This window comes from Sinocyclocheilus grahami, unplaced genomic scaffold (assembly GCF_001515645.1).
Source record: "Sinocyclocheilus grahami isolate Dianchi unplaced genomic scaffold, SAMN03320097.WGS_v1.1 scaffold232.1, whole genome shotgun sequence".
Lineage (NCBI taxonomy): Eukaryota > Metazoa > Chordata > Actinopteri > Cypriniformes > Cyprinidae > Sinocyclocheilus > Sinocyclocheilus grahami.
The window spans coordinates 840,167-852,507 of NW_015505411.1; the positions used below are offsets into that span (position 1 = coordinate 840,167).

Sequence of the window (12,341 nt, forward strand, 5' to 3'; positions counted from 1 at the left end):
ATCAAAATCGTGAATCGAATCGTGAGTTGAGTGAATCGTTACATCCCTAATATATATATATATATATATATATATATAAAATAATGAACAATGGAACTCTTTTGTAACATTATAAATGAGTTTGCTGTCACTTTTGATAATAAAAATAATAAGTATTGATTTCTTGAAAAAATTAAATCTTACTGATCCCAAATGTTTGATTTTTGATGGTGTGCATTTTAAAATTTCTTAGTATCAGGATGCAAACTAAGATATAGACATTAAATGACTTTGTTCACACTGCAGACATCTCATTTGTTAATCCTAATCTTATCAATTCCATCACACCCTGAATGATGAAATATAATATGAACATTTAGTCTGTGATGCATTGATTGGATTTTAAGACACATGGATGTGCATTGGTTTGGATTGTAAATTAGATTTCATGTGGTTCTTTGCCAAAAAAATCTGATTTTGTACAAAGCTATGTTGTTTGATATTCAAATTACTTTAGATTTTATATGCTGTTTGTTTGTGTATATATGTTTGCATGTGCACATGTGAGTAATCCACATGCACTACCCCAAAATTTACCAACTTTCTCCCTTCCTGTCTGCTTTGTTTTTTGTCTTCTCTCTTTCTTTCTGCATTGTTCCGTCTGGTCTGACCCTAGTGATATCTGGGCCCTGGGATGTGTCCTGTATGAAATGTGCACGCTTAAGCATGCAGTAAGTACCTCATGTTCTCAGTAGTAGCTTTTGTGTGCGAGACAGTTTTTGTGCTTATCTTTTGATGTGAATGATAAAACGGAACCAGCTCTTTCATATATTTTTAACCTGTCTCTGCCTGTAGGTTTGATTTTCTCTCCCTCTTCCTCGGTCACTTCCCTTCTTTCATTATTTGCACCATGAATGTTCTGTAGAGAACTTTAAAAGCTGTGTGAAGAGACACTTTCCAACTGAAGAGAAATTTCACTGTTGATTCATTTGAAAGTATTTTCCTGTATTCTTTTATATTATTGTAGGCTTACATGATTTATGATTTGAGTGAATATGGTATTATCATTTTATTTTCAAGTAGGACCATTTATATGATGTCTTTCTCTCAGTTTGAGGCTGGAAACATGAAGAACCTGGTGTTGAAAATCATCCGTGGTTCATACCCGCCTGTTACCGTGCATTACTCCCAAGACTTGCGCTCTCTCTTGGCCCAGCTGTTCAAGCGCAACCCCCGGGAGAGACCCTCCGTCTCAGCCATTTTGGACAAGCCTTTTCTTGCTCGCAGGATTCACAAGTTTCTCAGTCCTCAGGTGACGCATGCTAACAGATTTGTATGGCACAGTGTGAGGAATCATACTAGTCAGTCTGTGCGTTGTGACTCAGATATAACTCAGATGTTATATAACGCTTAGGGCTAATTCCAGACCAACTTCAGCATGTGTTGCAGAATTTGTTTGTTTAGTATGTCCCCTTGTATGTTGCAGATTATTGCTCAGGAATTCAGCCACTCACTTCACCTTAATCAGCCTAAAATGAGTGTGGCCCAGGGAGCACCAGGTAAACACATTCATTAATAACTTATAAATTTGTTTCCCTCTGTTTATTGTTGCTATAGCCGGATTATTCTATTATACTAAATTCCTCTTTACTCCTCAGCCAAACGCCCTGCCCCAGGCCCTATCCCCATCTCCCCAGCTCAGAAAATCACCAAGCCAGCAGCCAAATATGGAGTGCCTTTAACAGTCCGAAGACCATCTGATGCCATCAGGAAGGTCCCGGATGCAGCAAAGAAACCAGTCAAACTCAAACAGGTGAGAACCATGGGAAATACGGACCCCATGTATTTCATTGGCTAATCCACTTCCATGTTTTGCTCATACATCATCACTCAGTATGTCAGAATGTTAGGAGGGGCACTGTGGGGAGCTTGTGTATCATTCAGACATTTGTTGACGTTGTCCCACTGTGTGCTATATATGAGAGCGAGAGACCTCTGAACCTCGCCCCTCGGTGTCATGTGTTGTCCAGGCTCCCCCTCCTGCAGCAGCTCAGAGGAGAGTGAGTCGAGTGGAGGAGGAGAGAAGGAAGCATGAGGTACTTCAGAGAGTGCCCTCTATCTACAGACCCTTCTACTAACACCCAGCCCCGATCCTCCTTATTAACCCACCTAGCCATGTACAAATACCCTCTGTCCTCCACCAAAATCTTTTTTCCATTTAAGCCTCAAATTGGTTTACCATTTATATCATTAATAAGTCCCATTAATTGGTCTACTCTAGTGGTTAAAGATATGGGCTGCTATAGGAATTATTGTAATTTTGCAAAGAATGATACGTCATTTATCAGTATTGTGCCTTTGAGCAAGACACTTATCCACAGGTTGGTCTAGCAGCACTATCACTGTGATAAGTGTACTTATAGTTGCTTTGGATAAAATTGTAAGTGAAATGACTGTTTCTAACTATTTAAATATAATGAGAGAGATTAGATTTAGGTTTAGTTATCCCCTACTGCTGTAGTATGACAATCTAATATTCTAAACACACACAACTTGTTTTTCTCTTTAGTGAAACTTTTTTTTTTTATCTTTCCCCTCCTTTTTGTTGGTGTCCTCCTGCTTCTCTCCAACTGCTATCATTCACATTTGTTTCCTCCCCCCCCTTTATTAACCCTTTCACCAGTCCAGTGTTCATACTGTAAATGTGTATAGACCTGCTCTACCTTCTGAGCCACAAGGTGCTAAACCATTATGCTATTGTTCAACAACTGATCTATTTTGGAAACAAATATTCTTTAAAGATTATATGTGGACATTTAACTGCCTTTGCCTCTCTTTGCTGCATGGAGTTGTACAAACAAATTTTTCTATGTCATCACTATTGCAAACAAGTAATGGGAAATACTGTTTGTGGTGTTTGCGTCATGTCTAAAAGCATCATGGTCATGTTCTGTTTCAGGAAGGAGCGAGGAAGAAACGGATGGAGATGATGGAGAGGGAAAGGAAGCAAAGAGAACAGGTGAGCTATTGAAGACATGGCATGAATATCCTGAATATTTTACAGTGTTATAAAAGATTTTTATTTCAAATAAGTATGTTCTTTTGTACTTTCTATTCATCAAAAAATCCTGAAAAAAAATGTCTTGTGGTCTCCACAAAAATATTAAATAGCACAACTGTTTTCAATATTAATAAGAGTAAGAAATATTTCTTGAGCACCAGATCAGCATATCAGTATAACATAATTAGAACAGCAAAACATTTTTTATCAGAAACATAAAAAAAAAAGATATATATATATATGTATTGTTACTTGGTGTGTGTCCTTGTATCTTACACCTTTAACCCTATGATTATTCAGGTAGGGTAAGGATAGTCAAATCTAGTCTAAACCATGAAGTACTCACCCTCCCGCAGGTTGCAGTCCTTCCAGAATGACGTAGAAGACCCCCTTGTGGTTCTTGTTTGAGACTCGGTTTGTAGTTATAAGTAAAGTCTCACGGGAGGCAATTGTAACAATAAAATCTCTTATTTTATTAGTTACAATACAAAGCAGTTAATGCAAAGTGTACTTATAGTTGCTTTGGATAAAATTGTAAGTGAAATGACTGTTTCTAACTATTTAAATATAATGAGAGAGATTAGATTTAGGTTTAGTTATCCCCTACTGCTGTAGTATGACAATCTAATATTCTAAACACACACAACTTGTTTTTCTCTTTAGTGAAACTTTTTTTTTTTATCTTTCCCCTCCTTTTTGTTGGTGTCCTCCTGCTTCTCTCCAACTGCTATCATTCACATTTGTTTCCTCCCCCCCCTTTATTAACCCTTTCACCAGTCCAGTGTTCATACTGTAAATGTGTATAGACCTGCTCTACCCGAGCTCTATAATCAAACTCTAAACAGCAACATTGGAGATGCTGTTAAGCGCCCATTAGGGTATCAGGTGTCCTTCACGCTTAATGCAGGCAGCATCTGAAGAGTAGCTTACTCCTCAGACCTTATATACTACTTTTTCATGACGGATGTCCTTTGTCACTTACGTTGCTGTCTGTGTCTAGCACTCTTCCCTTTCTTCATTGTAGTCTTCGTCTGTCTCATCTCCGCTTGATGTTGCAACATGCTTCTTTCACCACTGTCAAACTCAAACTTTCACAATTGTTGCTTATTCATCCTAATAAAGCAAGTATTGCAAGTGCAAGCATTTTTATATCAAAGCATATGTGGTGTTAACATAAAAACAAGCAAATGATATAACATTGAAACAGGTAAATGGCACATGGCATGAATATCCTGAATATTTTACAGTGTTATAAAATATTTTTATTTCAAATAAGTATGTTCTTTTGTACTTTCTATTCATCAAAAAATCCTGAAAAAAATGTCTTGTGGTCTCCACAAAAATATTAAATAGCACAACTGTTTTCAATATTAATAAGAGTAAGAAATATTTCTTGAGCACCAGATCAGCATATCAGTATAACATAATTAGAACACCAAAACATTTTTTATCAGAAACATAAAAAAAAAGATATATATATATATGTATTGTTACTTGGTGTGTGTCCTTGTATCTTACACCTTTAACCCTATGATTATTCAGGTAGGGTAAGGATAGTCAAATCTAGTCTAAACCATGAAGTACTCACCCTCCCGCAGGTTGCAGTCCTTCCAGAATGACGTAGAAGACCCCCTTGTGGTTCTTGTTTGAGACTCGGTTTGTAGTTATAAGTAAAGTCTCACGGGAGGCAATTGTAACAATAAAATCTCTTATTTTATTAGTTACAATACAAAGCAGTTAATGCAAAAACAAAACAAAATCAGCTACGAGCTCTATAATCAAACTCTAAACAGCAACATTGGAGATGCTGTTAAGCGCCCATTAGGGTATCAGGTGTTCTTCACGCTTAATGCAGGCTGCATCTGAAGAGTAGCTTACTCCTCAGACCTTATATACTACTTTTTCATGACGGATGTCCTTTGTCACTTACGTTGCTGTCTGTGTCTAGCACTCTTCCCTTTCTTCATTGTAGTCTTCGTCTGTCTCATCTCCGCTTGATGTTGCAACATGCTTTTTTCACCACTGTCAAACTCAAACTTTCACAATTGTTGCTTATTCATCCTAACAAAGCAAGTATTGCAAGTGCAAGCATTTTTATATCAAAGCATATGTGGTGTTAACATAAAAACAAGCAAATGATATAACATTGAAACAGGTAAATGGCAATATTAATATCCATATCCAAAACAGTGTGTGTGTGTGTATACATACATACTAAATTGTTGTGTCATGAGTTCACATCAAGTTCAGCAGATGCTGTTCTGGTTTCATTAGATGGATGGATGCTATTTGTAATATGCCTCTTGGGTAGAAAGACATTTAAAAGCCTCTTGATCGAGTCAGTGACCCTCAGTAATTGTGTTTCTCTCTGTAGATGTTGTTTCTGAAGGCTGCTCAGATGAAGAGATTTGAGAGGGAAAAGGTGAATTAATCAGTGCACATCTGCAAATGGTTATTTACAATAAATTAATGTTGGCTTAATTTGTTTGTGTTAAAACTTTAACTTGGACCTTTTTCATTTAAGCTGAACCAAATCAACCGGGCTCGGGAGCAGGGCTGGAGACATGTGCTCAGTTCCAGTGGAGGCAGCAGTCCTGAGCGAAAGGTACAATGGTCGTCCTTGTCTGCTACAGATTAGTCGATAAAGGCTGCTAATATTGTTGTTTCTCTTTCTGTGCTTCTTTTTTGCATAGTTTTATGGGAGTGGTGGCGGCGGCATTGGAGCACCACATTCTCCTGGAATAGGCCCCTCCCCTGTGCCTGGCCCCACCCATGCCACACCTTATCTCCCTGGCCCCACCCCTATTGCTGCTCGTGTTCCTGCTTTAGCTCCAAGCAGAGCTCCATATGACCACGTCCACCCAGCAGCTGAAAAACCATCCAAACCTACACCTAAATTTGGTGCTGGAGCAAAACAAAATCAGCTACGAGCTCTATAATCAAACTCTAAACAGCAACATTGGAGATGCTGTTAAGCGCCCATTAGGGTATCAGGTGTTCTTCACGCTTAATGCAGGCTGCATCTGAAGAGTAGCTTACTCCTCAGACCTTATATACTACTTTTTCATGACGGATGTCCTTTGTCACTTACGTTGCTGTCTGTGTCTAGCACTCTTCCCTTTCTTCATTGTAGTCTTCGTCTGTCTCATCTCCGCTTGATGTTGCAACATGCTTTTTTCACCACTGTCAAACTCAAACTTTCACAATTGTTGCTTATTCATCCTAATAAAGCAAGTATTGCAAGTGCAAGCATTTTTATATCAAAGCATATGTGGTGTTAACATAAAAACAAGCAAATGATATAACATTGAAACAGGTAAATGGCAATATTAATATCCATATCCAAAACAGTGTGTGTGTGTGTATACATACATACTAAATTGTTGTGTCATGAGTTCACATCAAGTTCAGCAGATGCTGTTCTGGTTTCATTAGATGGATGGATGCTATTTGTAATATGCCTCTTGGGTAGAAAGACATTTAAAAGCCTCTTGATCGAGTCAGTGACCCTCAGTAATTGTGTTTCTCTCTGTAGATGTTGTTTCTGAAGGCTGCTCAGATGAAGAGATTTGAGAGGGAAAAGGTGAATTAATCAGTGCACATCTGCAAATGGTTATTTACAATAAATTAATGTTGGCTTAATTTGTTTGTGTTAAAACTTTAACTTGGACCTTTTTCATTTAAGCTGAACCAAATCAACCGGGCTCGGGAGCAGGGCTGGAGACATGTGCTCAGTTCCAGTGGAGGCAGCAGTCCTGAGCGAAAGGTACAATGGTCGTCCTTGTCTGCTACAGATTAGTCGATAAAGGCTGCTAATATTGTTGTCACTCTTAAGGTTTCTCTATCTGTGCTTCTTTTTTGCATAGTTTTATGGGAGTGGTGGCAGCGGCATTGGAGCACCACATTCTCCTGGAATAGGCCCCTCCCCTGTGCCTGGCCCCACCCATGCCACACCTTATCTCCCTGGCCCCACCCCTATTGCTGCTCCTGTTCCTGCTTTAGCTCCAAGCAGAGCTCCATATGACCACGTCCACCCAGCAGCTGAAAAACCATCCAAACCTACACCTAAATTTGGTGCTGGAGAAGCAGCCAAGTCTTCAGGGGACAATGGCAGGTGAATGAGATGGATGAGAAAGAAACTCTGCGATTCAAGACTAGTTGACAAGTGTTTTTGTATTCTTGTCTTTTTGAAGGAGTTTTGATGTAATGTGCAGCGATGTTGATAATGTTATTATCATTAAAGCACTGCTGCAGAATCAGGGACACTGAATGGTCATGCCTGCATCCCTGTTAAGGATGTTGTCAGGAAAGAACCACATAAAGCAAGTCTCCAAAACGAGCAGATTTCGAAGAACGACTATGCCTATAGGTCAGGTGGCTATGTGTTTCATCAGATATTCAGTCTTCAGCCTGTCATCTGTCAAGCAGAGCTAAGATCACCTCTTCTATCTCTCTGTCTCTAGGTTTCGAGGTCAGCTGGCGGCAGAGAGGGCTAAGCAGGTGGAAGAGTTTCTACAGCGGAAAAGAGAAGCCATGCTGAATAAAGTCCGTGCGGAAGGACAGCTGGTGCGAGTTTTTTTTACCTTGACCTCTTCTGGTTAAATGAGTGTTCTGGTTTCAGTACAGTCTTTATCAACAATGTTTCGGGCATAAAGTCAATTTCCATGGAAAATCATTTTCACTCTAGGTTTTAAGGTCAACATGATATGAAAAAACACCCCCATCTAATTTGTAAATCCATGTTATTGATCTTATTGTGAACTATTAATCCATGCATATGTTAATTAAAATGTCATAACTTGATTTTCTGGTAAAATGATAGACTTCTCTCCGGTGACGTATGCAGGATTCTCCAATTATTTAGTCTGCTTAAACACTGCCCCTTTCTTACAGTCAACCTCATGCTTGCATTCAGATCTGTCTTCATTCAATTAACAACTGATGGACAGAAATAAGTCTGTATACGGTGTTGAAGTCAGTGATGGAATTTCTATTACATTTAATTATGTGGCTTTTATAATATTGAATTAACCAATGGGTGAATAGGGGGCCCGGCAAAAACTGGCCGCCATCTTTGCAAGCTGGACAAACTCCTCCCGATGCAGGAGACCCCAAGTCAACAAAGAGGAGGAGGTAGGAGTCCTGTCTGGGACCAAAAAACACTCCTCACTCCATTACGTCACTTAAACCCTTCATTGTTTGATTCCTTAATTTAAGTTGTAAATGTCCACCTGATGTTGCTGCATCTGCTCACCAGCGCCATCTGATGTCCAGTACCTGTACAGTGTATGTTTGTGTATGTGGCCACGAGCTACACTGAAAATGCTCTAGTTCATCATTTCATTGCATTCTGGCAAAATTCCCCAATGTGTGTGTGTTTTTCTTATTTTATATTTTTTGAGGATGTTACTCTGCTTCAATGCCCTTGTTTTGGATCCTTCATCATTTTATTCCATTTTTGAAGAGTATTCAGTGTAACTGCAGGATTCCAGCTGAAGACTAACTGCTGCTTTTTATGCTCATCAATGAATGGCTTTGTTTCTGCTGTAACTGCTCACCACTTGGTTTTCTTGAGTTTGCTGTTCCCACAAAACAGTAAATGTTTAATGCTGTTTTTCTTTTCCAGTATATTTCACCAATTATATTCTATCAGTTCATGTTCAATATGTGTTTTGCACCTATTCTTATGTTTGTTGGAAGAAGACAATGGGAAGAGCACAAAGAGAGATGGTATGTGATCTGTGTTTTTCAGGTGTACTTGGCGAGATTACGACAGATCAGACTACAGAACTTTAATGAACGCCAGCAGATCAAAGCTCGCCTCAGAGGAGAGAAGGTATATGCACCCACATATACACCTCTTTTACATTTCTTTCAACTGTAGATTTATTGTTGACAATGTTGTCAGCTGTATCATTATACCTATATTAATGTTTAATATTATTTATTCCCATTGGTTTCAATGCTTTTACACATTATGAAATAGATTTTTTAAAATTAATTTATTCATTTTGATTATATTTGGACCATATATCTCAGTATGACAGTGACTGTTCAGACAGTCAGGAGTCATGTGAAGAGGCAGTTCTCAGGAGGAAGAAGATCGAGGCTTTGAAGGTTTTGCATTTTAATGTTTTTCAAATTAAATGATCAGTGTAATTATTTGAATTGAAAACTTGAATTATATACACCATTCAAATGTAAACCCCTGCCACTCTGATGATGCAAGCGTACCATGTTTCGGAACCAAAAAAACAGTATGAACACAAACCAGTTGGGGGGGGGGGCAATCGAACCAAGTGTGAAAGCACACTTAGATGATTCTTAGAATGTCTTATTGAAAACTTTTAAATGTTTTAAAGTATAAATGTCTTAGTATCAGAATGCAAAAGCAACTGGACTGTTATTTGAGTTAAACAATTATCAAGAATGTGTGCTTTTGTGTAAGGCCCAGTCAAAGGCTCGTGCTGCTGTACTTAAAGAACAGCTGGAAAGGAAGAGAAGAGAAGCATATGAGAGAGAGAAGAAAGCATGGGAGGATCATGTATGTCATCTTTCTTTCCCAATCGTCTAATCGTCTCTTTCCTCGTCTCCCCTCATCCATCTCTTGTGTTTTATTGTACCTTTTGTTTTGTCTTATCTTTTGGGACAAAGCACCTTTTTACGCGAGGAGTGAAGGTTGCTGCTGGAGCTGTGGGTGGAGCTCCACCTCCTGCAGTACCTGCCACTCATCCATCTGACTCCACCCCTCAGGAAGATGCTTCCAAAGCCACACCCTCCTCTAGACCCACCACTCCAGCCATCTCCATGACAGCTGCTCTGAAGGATGTAGGCGCGGTTAGTCCCCTATCACACTGATTAAATAACCTTTGCTTTATTTGCTCTAACAGCCATCCCATGGTTACGAGTTTTATTTTTTGGTAGATTTCATCAGGGCAGAGTTCTCTTTTGAAAGAGGACTCCCTTAAGGCAGAAACATCGGGTGTACAGGTGGGAAATGCATATTTGGATGTGATAAATACTTTTAATATGAGAGAGCAGCTTATTGAATAATTGTCAATGAACACTTTGACTATAATGACATGTATTTTTTTTTTTTAGAGTGACAAGAAGGAGATTCTTCGCAAGCTTAATCAGAAGGTCCAGTCCACTGAGGAAGATGCGGTGAAAGATCCCACACCTTGCAGCAGTGCACCATGCCCAACTCCTCAACAGATCCAGTCTTCCATCACAGAGGAAAGGCCACCTACAGCTGGTGATAGGAGGAAATGGGAAGCTGTAGCTCCACCCATATTGTCTGTAGCTGAACAAACTCTGGAGGATACCAGTGCAACTTTGGCAGGTATAAACACAAGTCAATATGTTCTTATAACTAGTACTGTAAAAACATGTGTGACTACTTAAATTTGTTTATATGGTATTTAAAGGGGTGGTTGATTATGATTTCACTTTTTTAACTTTAGTTAGTGTGTAATGTTGCTGTTAAAGCATAAACAACGTCTGCAAATTTAAGACACTCAAAATTGAATGCAAAGGGAGATATTTTCGCTGGACTACAAAAAAAGGCTGTTAGGGACTACAACAAGCTTCTTCCCGGGTTTGTGACATCACAAACCCCGATGTTTACGTAAACCCTGCCCCCGGGAACATGCAACTACCCGTAATGGCAAGGGGATGTGACGTTTCCGGACGTGTACAAGGCGGTTAGCGATTCGCTAACCGTCTTGTACACTTCCGGAAACGTCACAAACACACTGGGCCATTTAACCAATCTGAGCCCGATTGCGTATTTCCGAGGGAGGGGCTTCACAGAACCAGGAACTCAACAGACCGTTTTTAGGAGAACAGAAACAGCGGTGTAAAATATGTGAAAATAATGAATTTTTAAAAACGAAGCAGGAACACGTTACACTGCACTCCATAAACACAATCAAGCCTTCAAAAAAAAGCTGATCCACCACCCCTTTAAAGTCAAGTCCATACAGAACAATTCCATACAATTCAAAAGTAGGGATGCACCGGAAAAAAGTCAGGTTTTTGACTGAAAGAGAAAGAAACAACAGCTAAAAAATTAGCCGAGAATATATGCTGCACTGCCCGACAGTGTTCAGCGGGCAGGTTTCACTCTCTCTTTAGCCGTCGTCACTGTGAAATGTTTCACTCCGATTAATATTCCACTCTATGAACCGCTCATGCTCACTGGAAAAGCAAAGTGCTCAAATAATGCGCCGACAGGAAATTTCTATGTAATGTACTTGTTCCTGACAGGAACTTCCTGTTTGCAATAGCGCTACTGTGCTGTAATACCGCAACGCTGGTAAAATGACACTACCCTCTCATTCACTGATCTGCTCCCCGCTATGCTTTCCTCACATGCTCTGATAATAATAGCTTCGTAGGACTATACATTATTTGGATAATTAGTAAAAAAAAAAAACTGTTCTATCTGATTCTGTTGCATAGAAATGAATAAAAAGTATTTATTGATATATATTAATATATTTTATGTCCAATTTTATTGTTGAATTGGTTATTTTATTCGATTGTGTTTTTTTAGTTCAGTATCATAAAAAATTAGTTAAAGGGGTCATATGATGCTGCTAAAAAGAACATTATTTGGTGTATTTGGTGTAATGAAATGTGTTTATGCGGTTCAAGGTTCAAAAAACATTATTTTCCACATACTGTACATTATTGTTTCTCCTCTATGCCCCGCCTTTCTGAAACGCGTAGATATTTACAAAGCTCATAGGTCTGAAAAGCAAGGTGTGCTGTGATTGGCCAGCTATCCAGTGCATTATGATTGGCCGAATACCTCAACCATGTGATGGAAATGTTACGCCCCTCACCATACTGTGATGATGCCCTGTCCGGCCGGAGCGATGATTCAAAAACATAAAAACCCATTATAAACGAGGCATTCGTTGCATCCAGTGGGGACATAATTATGGATTATAATGACGACTTCTGTCTTTTTACGCGTTGTGTTGCATCGCGCCGCGTAAACATAAAACCATGTCTGCATTTGTGATCAGAGAAATGACAAACAACAAGCCCTACTCTAGTCTACACTGCCCAAAAAACTCACTTAAAATATAAAATATAAAAACTCTTTAAATATAAAAAACGTACTTCCAATCTGTGAGTCAGAACAGCTGTCATTGTAGTCTACTCTTCCAGGATCAGTAAACAGTCCTCCATAAAATGTGCTGCACACATCTGGATATTTGGGTTAAACTGTTCTGGAACAGTGTTGTAAATACAACTTAACCACTGATTTCTAGTCGTGTCCATTTTTGGA

General features: G+C 39.1%; 1 protein-coding gene across 1 annotated transcript in view; it reads left to right on the forward strand.

The window, feature by feature from the left end:
• Nucleotides 1–12,341, forward strand: part of LOC107597451 (NIMA-related kinase 1) — a 38,584-nt gene that overhangs the window by 5,923 nt on the left and 20,320 nt on the right. The window contains exons 8-26 of the mRNA XM_016288515.1: nucleotides 656–710; nucleotides 1,091–1,291; nucleotides 1,466–1,538; nucleotides 1,638–1,792; nucleotides 2,010–2,075; nucleotides 2,939–2,998; nucleotides 5,415–5,462; nucleotides 5,565–5,645; nucleotides 5,734–5,812; nucleotides 7,022–7,154; nucleotides 7,284–7,409; nucleotides 7,504–7,606; nucleotides 8,087–8,173; nucleotides 8,793–8,876; nucleotides 9,080–9,157; nucleotides 9,489–9,584; nucleotides 9,695–9,877; nucleotides 9,965–10,030; nucleotides 10,142–10,382. Of these exons, the coding sequence (XP_016144001.1) occupies nucleotides 656–710; nucleotides 1,091–1,291; nucleotides 1,466–1,538; nucleotides 1,638–1,792; nucleotides 2,010–2,075; nucleotides 2,939–2,998; nucleotides 5,415–5,462; nucleotides 5,565–5,645; nucleotides 5,734–5,812; nucleotides 7,022–7,154; nucleotides 7,284–7,409; nucleotides 7,504–7,606; nucleotides 8,087–8,173; nucleotides 8,793–8,876; nucleotides 9,080–9,157; nucleotides 9,489–9,584; nucleotides 9,695–9,877; nucleotides 9,965–10,030; nucleotides 10,142–10,382 (2,015 nt within the window). The remainder of the gene's footprint in view (nucleotides 1–655; nucleotides 711–1,090; nucleotides 1,292–1,465; nucleotides 1,539–1,637; nucleotides 1,793–2,009; nucleotides 2,076–2,938; nucleotides 2,999–5,414; nucleotides 5,463–5,564; nucleotides 5,646–5,733; nucleotides 5,813–7,021; nucleotides 7,155–7,283; nucleotides 7,410–7,503; nucleotides 7,607–8,086; nucleotides 8,174–8,792; nucleotides 8,877–9,079; nucleotides 9,158–9,488; nucleotides 9,585–9,694; nucleotides 9,878–9,964; nucleotides 10,031–10,141; nucleotides 10,383–12,341) is intronic.